This window comes from Apis mellifera, linkage group LG5, assembly GCF_003254395.2.
Source record: "Apis mellifera strain DH4 linkage group LG5, Amel_HAv3.1, whole genome shotgun sequence".
NCBI classification, from domain to species: Eukaryota; Metazoa; Arthropoda; class Insecta; order Hymenoptera; family Apidae; genus Apis; species Apis mellifera.
Window position 1 is genome coordinate 222,933 of NC_037642.1, and position 18,597 is coordinate 241,529.

Here is an 18,597-nt window from a genome sequence, read left to right on the forward strand (position 1 = left end):
CATTTTTGCTAATATTCACACTTGATATCATAAATTTTATTTTTATTTTTATTCATTCAATTTTTAAATATTATTAATTATTAAGCAATTTTAATTTGTCATTTCGTATTTAATTTCTGAGTTGAAAGGATAAAAAATATAAAAATTTAACAATTTAAAGATATCATTCGATTCTTTAATAGCTAATACATATTTTGACACTAATTTTTATTCTATTTATTTTAACATTTTGATATTTATTTTTTATTAAGTATAATATGTTGATAATCATTATCATCTGTGAATATTTTCTGGAGCTTTTATATAATTATATATTTTTCTTAAGATATTTGAAAATAATGTCTCTTAATTATTATTATCATAGATAAATGATGAATATTTTGAGTTAAAATTTAATTTTAATTAAAAAAAATTACATATTAATATTGTGAAATTTTTTTTTAGATATGAATAAAATAAATTTATATATATTTATATATATTTATATATATTTATTTATATATAAATATATATTTATGCGCACGCGCACACGTATCCACACTCCCACCCACCCACCCACCCACCACACACACACTCACTCACTCACTCACTCACTGATTAATCGTTAAATGTGATATATTAAATATATTTTTTGCTTATTTCAATTTTGTATTACATTTACAAATAGAGTCAAGTATCATATATATATTACATGAAATTAAATTCACACCAGGATTTTTATATTCCGAATATCCCGGATACTTAAAGCATATTATAATTAAATTCATTTGATTTGAGAATGTATCTCCTCAATCTGGATATTTAAGTTGAGTGTCGAATTTAGATTCAAGTAATAATAAGAGTCCTAATCTATACATATATATATTATGGTACATATAAATGTATTATACAAGATATTCTAAAATTCAAGACTTAACTAATTTTGAAGTAATTCTTCAAATTATTTTTCTTTTGTGAAATTTTTCAACTTTGTTAACAAGTTATTAACGAAATATTAATCAATTGATACATATTGCTTCGATTATTTGTTTGATACACATTGTTTTGATTAATTGTAACTCAGCGACTTTCTGGTGATACATACAATACTATCATTATGACAAGTCTATGTTTTGTAATTGACTAATGTTTCAATAACTCATTAACAAAGTCGAAACGAAAATTTTCATAAAAGAATTATCTCAAGAATTATAATTAAGTTAAGCCTTATCGGTTAACTTTTAGGATGCGATAAAATCAAAATATGATACTTTATATGATAATTTAAATTATTTTTCAAATAATAGATTAAATCTAAATACAATTATTAAATAATTCAATTAATAAATTTTAGTATTATATGTATATAAAAATTAAATAAGCGCAAAAATGATAATAAATTCTTGTTCTAAAATATTTTCGTTTTAATTTAGCTGATTTAATAATTTATAATTTACTTAGATGAATATTTTATTTTAGCTGAATATGGATTAAATATTTCAAATAATTAAATAAATGAAAATAGATAATGCTCCAAATAATAATCACAGATAAATTGATTGTATGAAAGTTTCATCAGAAATATTATAAATATTATAAATTATACGATTATCAATATCGCATTTTTAAATATGATACTTCAACATAAATTCTAAAAAATAAATTATTTTCTGATTTATTACATTCTTTTGAAAAAATTAGAAACATACAAATACAATAAGATCTCAATAATATTTTTATAAGATATTTTTTTAAAAATATTTATCTTTCTTTAATATTGTTTCATCATTTAAAAGTTTAAAAGAATCGAACGTTATCCAATTACTTTCTGAGAAAAATGTTTAATTATAATTGGCTAAATATCAGCCAATTGGATATTGAGCAGTACTTTTTGAAATTCTTTTTTACTTTTTTCAGGAGACAAAATCGTATTTCCTTAAGATTAATTTCCACTCATTCTACTTCTTTCATTCCCACACATAGTTTATAGCTATACAACATTAGAGTTGGACAATTTTTATTCGAATAATAATAATTCAATGAAAAACTTAAATAAAATATTATATTATTCAAATATTTTTTTTTTCTTTTTGATCAATTTATGTTTAATTTTGCAAATAAATGCAGCCTTTATTTGAATCAGTATTTTTTAAATATTTTATTCATTAAAATTTATCAAAATTTATTTTATTTTTTCATTATTTATATTATATTTATTTTTTATATCATAATTAATAGATTTTATAAATAAATTTTTGATAATGAATTTAATTTTGTATCTATTTCACTTTTCATTTTTTAATATTTTATATTAAAATTTAATATCAAATTAATTTTATTTTAACTTTACATTAGTTTTGATATAAATAATTAAAATATTTTTAAATAAAATAAGAAAGTTGGCTGCATATTTATTCGAATAAATTTCATCCATTTAAGTAAATTTAAAAATAAATAGAAAATAATTCTAAAATTCCAAAATTCACTTAAATATTACTTACATATTAATAATACATATAATAATATTATTAATAATACAATAATAAACATAATGGTAATAATAATAATCATAGTAATGATAATAATAATTTATTCGAATAATGTCCAACTCTGTATTAAGAATCAAATTACAATATGTACGTTTGAAACGTGGCATTTAAGCATTTTTACATGTGTATTAAGAAATATAAAAATGAGAGTCTCTGCGGAAAAACCAAAAATAAATTTGTGATATATTTTATATGTTATTTGATGTAAATATCACAAATATTAATGTACAGTTTTTATTAAATAAGAACTAATATTTAATTATTTGAATAAATAATTATTAGAGTGTTATGTTTGCAGTAGATATTTGTCTAATATTGTATAAATAAATTTGTATAAATAATTATTTTAAGACCAAGTTTTAATGTTATTAATATTTTTTATAATAGCATAAATATTCATATAAAATTTGTATATTTCTTTTTATTTTTATAAAGTTTTATCTGTACAAATTTTAATTATAAATTGATTTTTACAATGTATTGCAAACTTTAATAAAAATTTAAACAATTTTCTTCTTTAATATATTTTAAATAGTATATTAAAAATGGATGTAAATAATACCAAATTTATAAAATTGATGATATGAAATAAAGAAAAGGAAATAAATATATATTTAATGTCATGTTTAGATTGTCAATTGCAATTGTATTCATTTAAAACATTTATAATTCAATTAATGATATGAAAAATGTGAATGTAAATTCACTTTTTTTGCATTTTATTTATTTTTCTTGTTGATTAATTATAATTAATTTTAAAGTTTTTGAAAGTTTAAATATATAAAGAAGACAAATTAATTTTATAAATAAATATTCAAATTCAATATGTTAATTGTAATGAATTTTATACATATAAAGAATTGAATTTTCTTAAAATTAAATAAAAATTAAATTTAATATTATATAAATAATGGATCTTCCGTAGAGACAATTGAATTCCCTGATGAACAAGGTCTTATTTATATAAATAATAAATGATATTCTTAAAAGTTAATCGATCAATCAATCAAGCAAATAATCAATCGATCAATTATTGAATTAATTACGTATTTACAGAGAATACATACATCGCATCATCGAAGAGGAGACTAGCTGTCTCAAAGCTGACTTACCATTCATCGAGAACGACAATATCTGAACTATAAAATTGAAGGGAATTGAATAGACACCTAGTTGACTCGTGATCAACTCCACAAAATTTTTCTATAAATGAATTTAAATTTATTTTTATTACTATATTATAATTTAATGAAAATAAAATAACTAAATTAACTAAATAAAATAAAAATAAATTATATTTTAAAATAAAAAATAAATTATAAATATAAAAATAAAAATAAATATATTTTAAAATAAAAAAATAAATTATAAATATAAAAATAAAAATAAATATATTTTAAAATAAATTTTTTTTACTCTTATTTTAATTAAATATAAAATAATATAGAAGTATTGATAATTATTTATGAAATAGGCAATTTCATTTTTATAATTTTAAAATATTTCTCAAGAAATTTTGAACAACTTTTTCCTATACAAATAAATTTAGTTTTCAAAATATTTTTAAAAATTTTTGATATTAAGTAAACTTAATATCAAGATTCTATAATTAATTTATTCCATTGAATTCTATTTATAAGTCAGTCAATTATAAATTTTATCTATTTCTCAAAAAATCACTTTTAGAAAATAATTTGAAGAAAATAAACAATAACTTTGAATAATATTATTATTATGTTCACTTATTAATATATTATAATATTATAATACTAACTATTTTATAACAAAATATATAATTTTACAAAAATGTTTTAACAAAAAAAAAAAAATCATATACAAAAGTATTTGTACATATAGTATAATAATAATATATAATATTATATGTAATATAAGTTTAATAAATTTTTCTTATATTGCTGTGAGAATTTCTTCTTTAATATTTTATGTTATTTATATTTATTCAATTGAAAAATATTTAACAATCAATCAACAAATATGGAACGAAAAGAAACAAAATTAAAAGTTTAAGATGTACAATCATTAAATTAAAGAAAAAAAATCTTTATATAAACCATAAAAATTATTATATAAAAATTATATAAAAATTATAAAAAAAATTTCATTTTTTAATATAGTAAAAAAGTTTAAAATAATAGAATATAATATAATACAATAATGAAAATAAAATGCATAATTACTATTCAAAATTTTAAATAATATATACTTGCAATCTATGTTATAATTTATTAATAATTTATCAATTTCAAAACTAAATTTAAATTATAATAATATTGAAATGAAAAATTATATAGTCAATGAAAAATAATTTAGAAAAAGTAAAAATATAAAAGTTAAAAATATTTGAAACTGATTTTACTAATTAAACTATTTTTATATAATATCTTTCTCTTATATTATAGGTATTCATATTTCTTCGAAATCTTGATGAATAAAAATATGATATTTATAAATATTATATGAATATATATAATTAAAATTATTTATATAAATAAATAATATTATATTATATATTTATTATATAATGTGTGTGTGTGTGTGTGTGTGTGCGCGCGCGCGCGTGTATGTTTATATAAATAGAAATTTTATTCCTCATATTTGAGGAAGATAGCAGTATTAAGAAAATTCAATATAACAATCATATATTATAAAGAAAGCTTTAGTTTAATAATCAAAAAGAAAAATATAATAAATTTGTAAAAAAAAAAAGAAAAAAAAAAATACAAAAACAAGAATTTATAATTTTTGGATAGTATTATTTATTATATAAAAGTAAATTTAATATCTTTGAAATAGATGAAAGAAATAAAATATGGAGAAAAAACAACAAAGCATTTGAATTGGAAAATGTGATATTAATTATAACACATGAGAGGATTTACTGGAGTTTGAGAATCAATGACGGCATATTTAATATTTGATGTTATTATACTAAACATATTTCAATATTTTTAAAATTCATTTGAGAAACAATGCAGAAAAATTAATTGGATAAATACAGTTTATATGATTTGAAATGAATACTGTGTAATATTCTAATGTATGTAATGAATATTCTAATATTCTGTGTATAATGTCTAAAATAACTTTTTTATTATTTCAATTTTTATAGAATTAAAATAACTTTTTTATTATTTCAATTTTTATAGAATTTATATATATATATATATTATATTTTATATTTCTCTCTAAATAATCCTATATATATATATATATATATATATATATATATATATATATATATATATATATATATATATATAGGATTATTTAGAGAGAAATATAAAATATAATAGAAATAAATAAAATTTTAAAAATAGTTTAGAAAAAGAATGAAAAAAAATTTTATCTTATTTATATTTTATTTTATATTAATTTATTATAAAATTAATGCAATTATATTAAAAATATTAAGAAAAATATTAAGTTTTAGAGGCAAAAGGAAATTAATAAAATATTATATAACTTGTAAAAAAAAAAAAAAAAGAATTGTACGAACATTTTTGTGAAACATAATTTATTTTTTTGCTTATGTGTTAAAATATTTCTATAAAATTATATCTTGTTATAAAATAGTTAATATTATTTCATATTCAATAAATAAACATGATATTATACAAAGATACTCATTAAAATGACAATTTTATGAATTATGCGAAAACTTAACTTTTTTGATTGACTATATAGGATCTTTAACAATATCAGTATATTATTGTAATATAAATTCTTTTATATTACAATTCTTTTATCACTATTCACATTCTTTTATCACTATTATATAGATTCACTATTCACTATTTATATAGATTATAATAAAAAATGAGATCCTTAAATCTTTAAACAAAGTTCGATGATCAATATTTTTAAAAACGCAGCGCATGCAAGTATAGTGTAAGAATTGTATTAAGAATTAATATATTTTAATATATATTTGAAATAATTACCATTAAATTATACAAATTTTTAAACGTGATAATTATGATAAATGATAAAACTACTAATTAGTTCTCTCTTTACCAATTTTGAAAAATATGTTGCACAGGATATTATTTTAATTTCTCTTTTTATACATAACTAGTTGATTTCAGTTTTTACAAAAAATTTTATATAAAAATATTATATATTTAATATAATATAACGAATATAACGATATAACGAATAAATAAATATCATATTTAGTATTCATAGTGAGATTAAGCATTTCATAAATTTTTTTGTATCTACAGAATATGAAAATAAAATAGAAAACAATACTTGGATAATCGATATTGATAATTTTTTTTTTTAATTTTAAAAGTTTAATCAAATCTATAAAAAAATAGATTTTTAACAAACTCATTATCTGTTTATATACATATTGATTATCAATTGTTTTTAAGTATTGACTGTCATTAATATGTATAGAATTCAATGATATACTAAAAAAATTTTTTCGAATAATTTTAAAATTAAAGTTATTTATATCGACTATTGCGTTTAAAGGAAAAAGTTGAAAATGAAGTCTTTTATAACATATGAGGCGTTTCATAATATGTACAATCCACTTCAATAGTAAACAGGGACACAAAAACAATAAAAAAAATTTGAAAAATGAGCCAATAAATTGAAATGAATCGAAATGAAATTTAATTGAAAAAATATATGAAGTCAATAAGAACAAGAAATATCCATAAAATATAGAGTATTATTTATAAATACAAATTGAGAATGAACATTTCGAATATTTCTATGAAGATAAACTCAATATGTAATACATTTAGGATACATATATTATACATGTATAAAAATGACTATAACTTTCAAACAAGATTAAATAAAAATATTTATATGAATTTTTTTCATTATTTTTGTATCTCTTATCCATTTCAGAAATGGATTCAAATTATAAAAAAAAAAAAAAAAAAAAAAAAAAAAGAAAAAAAGAAAAGAAAAAAAAGAAAAGAAAAAACATTATGAAACATTATATATTATATTTTATACTTATTTTCAGCCCATTAAGATGAGAAAAAAGTTAATATGATATCGACAGATTGATTTAAAATTATTAAAAATATATATTAAAAAAATATTATTCTTGAAAATTATTTTTTAAATATATGCAATAATTATGAAAATTTTTTTTAAATTAATTCATATACTTACGCTGGTTTAGAGACCTTTGTGGAGGAACTTTCAATAGTTTTCTTTTTGCTATTTCTGCATTTTTTGACATAAGCTTCTATTAAATGGGCAATTTTTTTCGGATTGATTTCTCCCGTTTTATTATGACATATCTATCAAAATAATTATTATAAAATAATGATTTTAATTTATATTTAATTTAAAATATATAAATATGTAATTATTTTAACAGTTTTATACTTTTTTTTCTTTTTCTATTATTAATATATATATATATATATATATATATATATATATATATATATATATATATATATTAATTAATAAAGATTTAAGAAATATTACCTTAGGTACTGCTTTCCGCATAATATCCTTGTACTCTTCTTTTGTGACATGTTTTTTTGTGTAATGTGGTTTTAAAACTAACTTCACTTCTTCAACCACTCGTTCTTGACGATTTAATTTCTTTAGGAACTATAAAAGAAATATGATACCATTAAAATATGTATATATTAAAATAATTATTTAATAATTTTTAAATTTAAAACATATATATTATATTATATATAAAATATTTTAGAAAAAAAAATGGCAGAAAAACTTTATTATTTTTCGTATATATATATTACTAAAAAAATTGTTTATATTTATTTTTATTTAAATATTTAAATTAAAAAACAAAATGAAATAAATATATATAAAATTCAAACCTTATCCTTGACTTGCATTTCAACTGCAGAACTTGGAAGATCATCTAATATTTGAAGCTGATTTTCGTCCATTCTAACACCAACTTTTGGATTTGTAGATTTTTTCTTTTTATCTTTTTCAGATTTTTTATTTCTATTCGATTTAGTGCTAGTTTTTGTAATCGGTAAAGAACCAAATAAAGCATCGAAAGCATCTTTTTTTTCTGTGGTTTTTATTGTTTTCGAATTACTATTTTTTGTAATCTGAGTTCCAATAGGTCCTGCTCCACTTCCTGTCCCAGTATTAGGTGAATTATAATTTGTAGGACTAGGTGGATCGAATATTCCATCGCTAAGCGTCGAACCAGGAGAATAAGGAGATGACATATCTACATTATCCGTTGTTTCTGTTCCGGCATCATTTCCATTTTGTCCATTTGTTTTTGTTTGTCCGGATTTCGAGCTTCTTGAAGATTTTCCTGAATTCGTAAAAACTGGAGGTGCCTGTGAACGATCGCCAGAACGTTGTTTTTGTTGATTGGTTGGTGAAATTCGATTTGATTGTAAGTTACGTTGATTATTATTTGAATTTGGTGCATTAAATACTCCACTTCTCTGTACTGCTGCAGCTACTGTAGCTAGCACAGGATTCATTACTGCGAAAGGATTATTCTGGTTTTGCACATTTTGTTGATTTTGTTGTATTTCTAGATTTCCGGCTGAGACTGTAATATCATTATTGTTATCATTATCATTAACATCATCTCTTTGTGGAGATGCTCTCTTGATTGTAACCATAGAAATGATTTTAGGCTTTTCTAGTTGCTTTTCTTGACTTTGCCTTTCTTGATTTTGATTTTCCTCTTCAAGAATACTATCATCAACAGAATCATGTTTTCTTGGAGATCTTCTTCTTTCATCGCTGGAATTCACTTCCTGACTAACATCAGGTGTTGGCGATCTAGATTTAGTTGGATCAAATGGATCATAAGCATCTGGACTTGTTGGTGGAGATGTGGGAGGTTCTGGAGGGGTATTTGGTCCAATTTTTAATCTTAATTCTAATTCTTCTTGTGCTCTCATTTCCAATTCTTCTTCGACTCTTTCATCCATTTCTTCTTCTTCTTCTTCATCTAAAAGCGGATTTAACATTGATGGTCGTAAATTACTGCTTTGTTTATTTATTGAAAATTTTATTTGTGGTTCCGGAGGTGTTTTTGGACCCTGAGAAATAAACTGTTCTCTAGGTGGAGAATTTTGAGAAGGTTGACATTGATCTGATGTGATTTGTTGAATTTGTTTATCATCATCATCACTAAGAACTATAACGTCTCTAGGAGATGGTGTCTGTTCCCGAAATGGAGATTGATCTAAATCAATTACTGCGACTGGTTTTTTTGTAGCCGCTATTTCAGCTGCTTTTGATTTTTTCTTTTTATCTTTTTTTGGCTTTGGAGATTTAGAACGTTTATCTTTTGACTTTTCTTTTTTTGAACGTTTTGGAGGATCAGTTTGAAGAGATTCTCTACGGCGACGTTTTAGAGGAGAAATTAGAGGAATTGTCTCTGGAAGTTCTGGAACAACTGTTTGATCATTTTCATTATCTTTGTTGAAACATACACTAACCAAAATATTATCTCCACTAGCAAAAACCTCTTTTGATGGTGGTGGAGTCCTATTCCTTTTTCCTTTTCTCTTTTTTTCATCTTTTGTTTTTTTGCTTTCTTTTCTACGTTCTTTCTTCTTTTTTTTAATTGCTTCCTTATTTGTTAAAATTACAGTTAGATTTTTTGGCGGAACCGAAACATTATCTAACATTGGAGACCATTCTCTAGAAGTAATTGGTTCTTGTTGAACGTGTTGTGGTGTTTTTGATCTAGATCTTGACCAAGATGGTGTCCATTGTGCACTCCAAGATTCTCTTTCTTCTCTTTCTCTAGAAAATTCTTGTTCTACAATTTTATCAACTTGTTCCCAATTTCTGGAACAAGATCTTCCTTTTGATCTTGATCGACTTTGTGCTTTTCTCTTTGAATGTTTTCTTTCTCTGGATTTCGAAGACTTTCTAGGTGATTTCGATCGAGATTTTTTTCTGTTTCTCGATCGACTTCGAGATTTGTACTTTTTCTTATCTTTACGTCTATCGCGAGATCTAGATAGTGATCTTCGAGATCGTGATATAGATCTTCTTTGTCTAGATCTCGAGATTGATCGCCTGGATCTTCTTCTCGATAAAGATCTTCGTTTTCTAGAAACAGATCTTGATCTTCTTCTAGAAAGGGATCGTTTTCTCGAAGAAGATCTTCTTCTAGAAGTTGATCTTCTTTTAGGTGATTTACGCCTTCCACGAGAAAGAGATCTTCGTCTGGAAAGAGATTTAGAATAAGATCTACGATCTCTCGACCATGATCTTTGTAATCTAGTTCTGGATCTACTTCTAGAGCGAATCTTAGAATATGATCTAGAACGTTTTGATGAATTACAACTTCTAGATTTACTTCTTTGTCTTGATTTTTCTCTAATATCTCTACCATACTCATCTTTTCTAGGTCTTGAAGGTCTTTCTGCAACAATTTTTCTAACGTCATATCTTGGTAATTCTTTTCTTTTTTCCTTCTTTTTTACTACTTCTTTCTTTTTCTTTAATTTTTCTCTTTCCTTCGATTTTGATCTCTTTTCTTTGTCTCTATAAGATCTTTCTTTTGTATTTTTTGAAAGTTTTTTCCATGCTACTTGATTTTCTGAAGCAATATTTTCTTTATTTTTTTCTGTTTCTTTACTTTTTTCTTTCTTTTCCTTTTTCTTTCGTTTCTTTTCCTCTTCTTTTTCTTTTTCAATTTTATCTCCTTCCTTTATAATTTTTTCTTCAATGATTTCTCCATCTTCCATTTCTTTTTCCTTTCGTAAACTCAATAAAGTTAACTCATCTTCAAAATTCATTGCTTCATCTGTTTCTGAGATAGCTTCTGTGCCTAAAACATTATAATCTGGAGTCCTACAACTATCTAAATCATCAGGTTTATCTTTTGTTGGTGTAATTGGCTCTAATCCACTTTCAATAGATGGCAATTGTTCGGAAGAAGATTTTGATTCTTTTAAGGGAAGTTCATCTTTGCAAGGAGTATAAGCTCCATCAGATTCCCATGAGTTTTTATCAATATCTTTCTCAATTATATTTTTTTTGCTAGATTTTTCTTTTTCTATAGGAAATCTTTCTTCTTCTTCTTCTTCTTCTTCGTCTTCTTCTTCCTCCTCCTCCTCTTCTTCTTCTTCTTCCTCTTCTTCTTCATCATCATCATCATCGTCATCATCATCATCATTTTCTTCTTCTCTTTTATCATGTTTATCATCTTTTTCGCTTTCATAATCATATGGATTTTTAATTTTTACTGTATATTCTTCTTTATTTTTTGATTCTTTTTTTGAATCTTTTTTTCCAAGATCAATTTTTGATGGTTTATGAAGCAAAGCAAAAGTTTTACTTCCTTCTTCAGATAGACATTCACTAATAATTTCATTTTCTAATCTTTTGGGAGATAATTGAGTTACTTCTGTAGTAATGATTACATTTGAATCATTCTCTGCTGTATTATCTTTAGATTTTTCTATCCATTCTTTTTCTTTTTCTTCTTTATTTGTGTTTTTTTCTTTCAAATTTAAAGGAATTACAGGTATTAGAATTTCTTTTATATTTTGCTCTTTATCTCCTTTTAATTGAATTTCTTCTTCATATTTGTTTTTAGTAATTCTTTTTCGTTCTTCTTCACGATCAACAGAAGTTTCTTCTTCTTTTATAAGCTACGAAAATAATATTTATAAAAATAATGTTACGTAATTAAAATATAATTTATAAATACATAATAAATATTACTTACTTCAATTTCTTTTTTCTTATCATCATTACTTTCTTTTTCTTCTTCCTGTAATCCTAATAATCTGTTATTAATCTTCAATTTAGTACCAATTTTAAATGTAATTTTTCCTCTACTATCATGAGAAATTTTCTTTGGTGGAATTTTACTTAAAGTTTGCCTTTCTTTTCTCAAAGCTTCAACATATGGATCTGATGGTTCTGGAATTTCAGTTAAATCACAAGTCTGAACATCACCAACAATAACATCATCATCATCTGGAATAGAAGGAGGAAGAGGGGGTGGTTGAAGCGGTCCTATTTGTTGAGATAATTGTTGTTCAGTGTGCCGTGCTACATCAATTGTTTGAGAAGAATAAATAGAGAAATTTGGACAATCAGCTTGAGAATCTTCTTCTTCTTCATCATCATAAGTTGATAAACGAATAGATGTATCTGAAGTTTTTGCTTGAGCTATATCTTTTGCAATTTGTTCTTCTTTCTCTTTTTCCATAATTCCTTCATTTTTCTTTATTTCACTATCACTATCACTATCCACAGAAAAAGGGTCATATTTATCATTTTTTGGAGTATCTTCTTTTTGACTATCATCAATAACTAATTCTTGATCACTATCTTTATCACTTTTAGAATTTTCTTCAAAATCTAAAAGTCCTGATGGAGGTTCTGGTGGTGGTAATAATGCCATAGAACTATTTTGTTGATCTTGGAGTTCTCCATCAGACTTTGTTTCAATATCGCAATAAATATCACAATCCTCTTCTTGTCTAATAGAGACATTTTCAATATCTTGTGATTGTTGCTCAACAGATTCGCTTCTTGGAGTATCTTCTGGTAAATTTGGTGGCATATTATTTTGAGGACGTTCATTAGAAACTTGTGGAGATCTTGGACGATTATATCTTTCAGAAAAAGTATGATGCTCAGATAAACCTTCAGCAAAATTAAATTGTGGTCTTCCTGAAGGCATAAAACGAAATCTATAAAAAATAAATAAATAAGAATAATAAAAATTTCTTAAAATTATACGATTAATATATACAATTATATAAATACAATAAAATCTAAATGTTATTTTATATTTAAAATAATATTCAATACCTTTCGTTTCTAAAATGTTGAGGATTTCGATTTCTGAATGGAGGATTACCTCCAAACATTGGAGGTCCACAATGTTCAAAATTTGGATTATAAAACGAAGGTGGTCCAAAATCTCTTCCAAAATTTCCACCACTTCCTCCATAACTGTGTCTTCCACTTCCACCTAAGGAATCTCTTCCATAATTTTGCCCTCCATGACTATGCCTCGTATTATCCCTATAACTACCTCTAAAATTGCCTCTATTTCCTCCTCCACAGGAATTGTTATACATTGGAGCTTGTACAATTGATTCTGGATTGATTCTAGAAATTTCTAGTGGAGTGTCAATTCTAGAAACTTCTAATGAAGTATCAACTCTAGAAACTCTATTTTCTACAATTGATTCTACTTCTTCATTTTTGAATAGTTCTTTTTCTTCGGATTTTCCTTTTTTCAAATCATTCAATATTTCTTTTTCTTTAATCAAAAGAATTCCATTTGCTTTTATAGTTATGTTATTATTATTTGAATGCCAAATCTCTTGGTCTTTTATTATATTACTTAGAAGATCAGATTGAGGTTGTTGAGGAGTAACAATATTTTTTAAACGTAAATGTCTTCGAGAAGAAATTATAGAATGTCTTTGAACAGTTACAGTAGGACCAACAATTGCATGATAATCTTCTGTATCTGATCTACACAAAAAAAAAATTTCAAATTTAATTGATCTTTATAAGAAATCTTTTTAAGATATAAATATTTAATTAAAACTAATTATTATATTTTATAAATATTTTATAATTAAAAACATACTTACTCTGGAGGAGTATAATCCAAATGCAAACTCTCTCCAAAAATACTAAGTCTTGAGATTCCAGCATTATATCGGGCAATGGTTAATGCAGATCTATCTGATATAATTTGCCGATTTCTACTAGGTAACAAACTAGGGACATTTTTAACTGGTTTACAAATACCCAGAGCAACCGTAAGTCTTTTTTTGGTATTAGTTAAAACACTGGATAAAGTTCTAGCTCGATGTCTACGATTTCTTCTCTATAAAAAAATAAAATATTTTTATTTTTATTTAAAAATATTTATTTTTTATAACTATTTTTATTTATTTTATTATTCTTTTATAATTTGAATTTTATACAATAAATATTAAATATTTTATAAAAAAAAATTTTTATTAATATAATTATTTCTATCTTATCGATGTACATATATAAAATGAATATAAACTAGATTAAAATACCTTTTTTCTTTTTGTTCTTCTTCTCTTTCTTAATGTAATTGAAGCTACTTTGACATGTGTTATAATTTCTTCTTCTTCTCCATTTTCATTACATTCTATAATTCTAACTTCTCTTAATAGAGCTTCCTTACTAGAAACATTTTTAGATTTTCCAGACTTTCTTGAATTATTTCTAGTTTCATTTTTTCGCGAGCTACCTCCAGACTGTTTATTATTAGTACTTTTCTTTCTAGATTTATTATTATTTGAATTTTCAGAATTATTTTTATTATTAATTCTTTTTCGAGATTTTCTGGAAATACTTTCATCACTAGAATCACTAGAACTACTTCTATATTTTCGTGATTTTCTAAAATATCTGTTTGAACAATTACGATCTCCAGAACCTAAAGAACTAGAGGCATTGCTTGGAGATCGACTCTGACTTTTATCTCCAAAAGACTCCAAACCAGATGAAGTAGAAGGTTGATTTGGATCAAATGGTATTTGACGAGTTAATTGTATATTATCATCTAATCTATTTCTTCTACAAATACATCGTAAAAGAAAAAAACATTTGAATATATAAAAATTGCTATGTTTTATTTTATATTATATTTTAATTAAAAGTAAATATAACTCACTTGCGAATAGTAGCTCTAACACGTTCTGTATGTCTAGTACGAGGTATAATTCTTGGATAAGAATTTAGTGCATTAATTCGAATTCTTCCATAAGTAACACCAAGTCTACGTGCTTCTTCTATTGGATCTATGATTTCGTTCATATCAATTTTGACCTAAGATAAATAACTTAACTTGTTATTTTAATTTTCAATGATAATTATTTTAGTTTTCACTCATATTTATTAATATAAGAATTATTAATATAATATATAATATATATAATAATATAAAAAATATATATATATATGTATGTAATAGCTTACAACTTCTGCATTGATTTCTCTATTCTGAGAACATTCTGGGCAAAACCATTCTTCTATAGGTACTTCATTCAATGGAGGAGTCAAACATTCTAAATGATAACCACAATCACAACCATCACAAAGAAGCATACGATCTTCTCTATTACTTTGATGGCATACTTCACAAAATGTAAGATCATCCAAATTTTCTTCTTCACTGGAAGCAACTTCAACTGGAACACATCTTATTATCTATAGGAAAATAAAATTAAAAATTAATTTTAATCAATTAAAAAATAAAATTATTATTAAATGATAAAAAAGTAATAAAAAAATATTACAACCTGACCACCAAGTTTATCTCTGACATGAATTATTGTAAAAGTTTGTCGATCTACTGGACAAGTATTTATATTTTTACTCCATTCAATTAAACATTCTAAACAAAAACAATGTTCACAAGAAGAAGGAGTGCCTAATTGCTGCCTTTTAAAAGGAAGTAAACAAATTGGACACTTTTCTACTTGATCATCATTATTATCTGAATCTGTATCTGATACAATTTTTGGTGGTTTTTTAGCTTTTGGTTTGCCAAGAACTTTTCGTTTGACAGGAGATTTTTTTTCTAATTCTGATGAACTACTCCAATCTGATTGCCATTCTGAATTTTCACTACTTTCTCCTAAAAAATAAATTTGATAGATAATAGTAATAAATTAATAAGTTAATTTAAATAAAAAAAATTAAATATATTCATAAAATATACACTTTTACTTGAAATATTTTTGAACTAACCAAATTGCTTGTATTTACTAGTGTTTGAACTGCTGCTTTCATAATTTAATTCATCTTTTGCAATAACCCTCTAAAAAAAATAAACATTTATAATATCATATATAAATACATTAATATTATCATTATATATTATATATTATGATGAAGTATGAAGTTTATTATAAATATTATATATGATTTTATACTATTATTATAAACATATTTTATAATCATATATATGATAATATTTATAAGATACAATAATTATATAGTTATTAACTATATAATTATATAATTTATTTAAAATTTATTTATTTAGGAAAAATAATGAATTTTCAATCAATAAAATTTATTTTATTTTATAATAAACATTGCATTCTTTATTATAATATATATACTTAATATAATATAATATTATAATTATAATATATAATTTATATAATAACTTACATGATTTTGTGCTTGAACAATAGGTCTTTGAACATCACTATTTTCATCACTAGTTTCACCTTCACTAATGAATTTCTATAAATATAATATTAAAACTATTTAATTAAATTGAAATATTATATTTAAAATTAATAATTAATAATTAATAATTTAATAAACATACAAAAGTCTTTTTTCTTCTACGAGATTGTACAATAGATTCATCACTATCTTCGCTATCAAGTTTAACAAGTTTTTTCCGCTTGGCAGATTGAGAAGTTTGATTACTGTCACTAGACATCTTAAGTTTATTTCAAAATCATACCTGTCTTCTCACATGTCCTACATCCAATTAGAAATAAAAAAAATTTGAAAAATATTAATAAAATTATTTTAATATTTTATTATTAATAGATAATATCATTATTTTTAATAATAAATAATAATATTTGAAAGAATTATTCGAAAAAAATATTATATTTATATAATATTTAAAACTTATATTTAATTTATTTTTAATTATTTTTTAATCAATATTTTATCAATATAATTTAATATATTATTTTAAGTTTTGCATTATATATTCTATATTTTTGTTATTATATTATTATATAATTTGCATTTTATAATATTTAATATTAAATTTTTAAATATTTTAATATATTAAAATTAAAAATATAATGTTTAATAAAGTAAATATTTCTAATATAAATTGTAGAATATGTTAAATTATTAAAATTGTTTTAATAAAATTTAAAAAGTTTTTTAAAATTTAAAATTTTTAAAATTTATAATTTAAAAATTATGTAAAAAATGAAAATAACGATATTCATATAATAAATGCAATATGTATAAAATAAATAGATTAATAAAAATAGCTAATTATTAATTATAATCATATTGAATTTATTAACAAAATCAAAAAATAAACATAAAATCAAAAAATTATAAATTCTTATAATTAATAATAAGAAATTAATAAAAATTAAAATTAAAATATTGAATTAAATTTATTATTAATTATAAATAAAAAAAATTTTGAAATATGTTAAAACAGTAAAAAAAAAGATAAAATTAATAATAAGAGCAAATTATATATATGCATCTATATACATTTATTAAAACTTACTATTCTTTAGAAAAGTAATAATTATTTAATGATGTAGTTAAATAAAAGCATAAAAATTATAAATTAAATATTTAATATTACAATAAAACTTACATAAATAAAAAATGAAATAAAATGTAACATTATAATTAAGTTATATTTAATATATAAAATTATATTACTCGTTTAATAAATTATATATATTATTTTACAATGAATTGAAAATTAATATTATAATTTATAATTAAAATAATATAATGTTTCTATACATAATCTTTCTATAAATAAAAAAAAAATTTCAAAAAATTTAATTCACGTATCTAAAATTTTAAACTCAAGATACTTTGTGAGACACTGTATATAACCATATAACACATCACTAAATTCTTTTCATTGGGAAAAATATCTAAAAATGAAATATTTTATTTCTTAATATAGTTTATAAATATTTTTTTCCAAGTAATTATCATTTCAAAATGATTGAAAAAGTTTTAATAATAAATTTTTAATAATTTAATAATGAAAATGCATTAAAAAAAAAAAAGGATAAGGATCGAACAAGGTTTGAAGAAGAACCTAAAAAATGTCAATTTACCTTCGAAAATCTGAAGATTCCAATTTTTCACTGTATCAAGAAGATCTAATATTGATCATACATTATTAATGATTTAGTTATTGGTTAATTCGATGTTGACTTCGATGGAGATTTATAAATGTTGACAGAGGGTACGCTCAAAGTTGAGAAACTGCCGACATTTTGGCTGCCGACGCCGTTCGCGACGTTGCGCTATTTTCTCAATATTTGACTAATTT

At 22.1% G+C, this 18,597-nt stretch overlaps 1 protein-coding gene across 1 annotated transcript; it reads right to left on the reverse strand.

Moving 5' to 3' along the window:
- Nucleotides 1-627: 627 nt before the first annotated feature.
- PHRF1 (PHD and ring finger domains 1) lies at nucleotides 628-18,565 on the reverse strand. Its single transcript, NM_001256037.1, is given in 15 exon segments — nucleotides 628-3,731; nucleotides 7,689-7,819; nucleotides 8,013-8,141; nucleotides 8,378-12,154; nucleotides 12,232-13,207; nucleotides 13,329-14,003; nucleotides 14,126-14,364; nucleotides 14,567-15,092; nucleotides 15,190-15,344; nucleotides 15,495-15,725; nucleotides 15,818-16,155; nucleotides 16,269-16,338; nucleotides 16,698-16,772; nucleotides 16,861-17,018; nucleotides 18,380-18,565. Coding segments are annotated over 14 exon segments (7,458 nt in total). The 5' UTR covers nucleotides 16,978-17,018; nucleotides 18,380-18,565; the 3' UTR covers nucleotides 628-3,712.
- Between the last annotated feature and the right edge of the window lie 32 nt (nucleotides 18,566-18,597).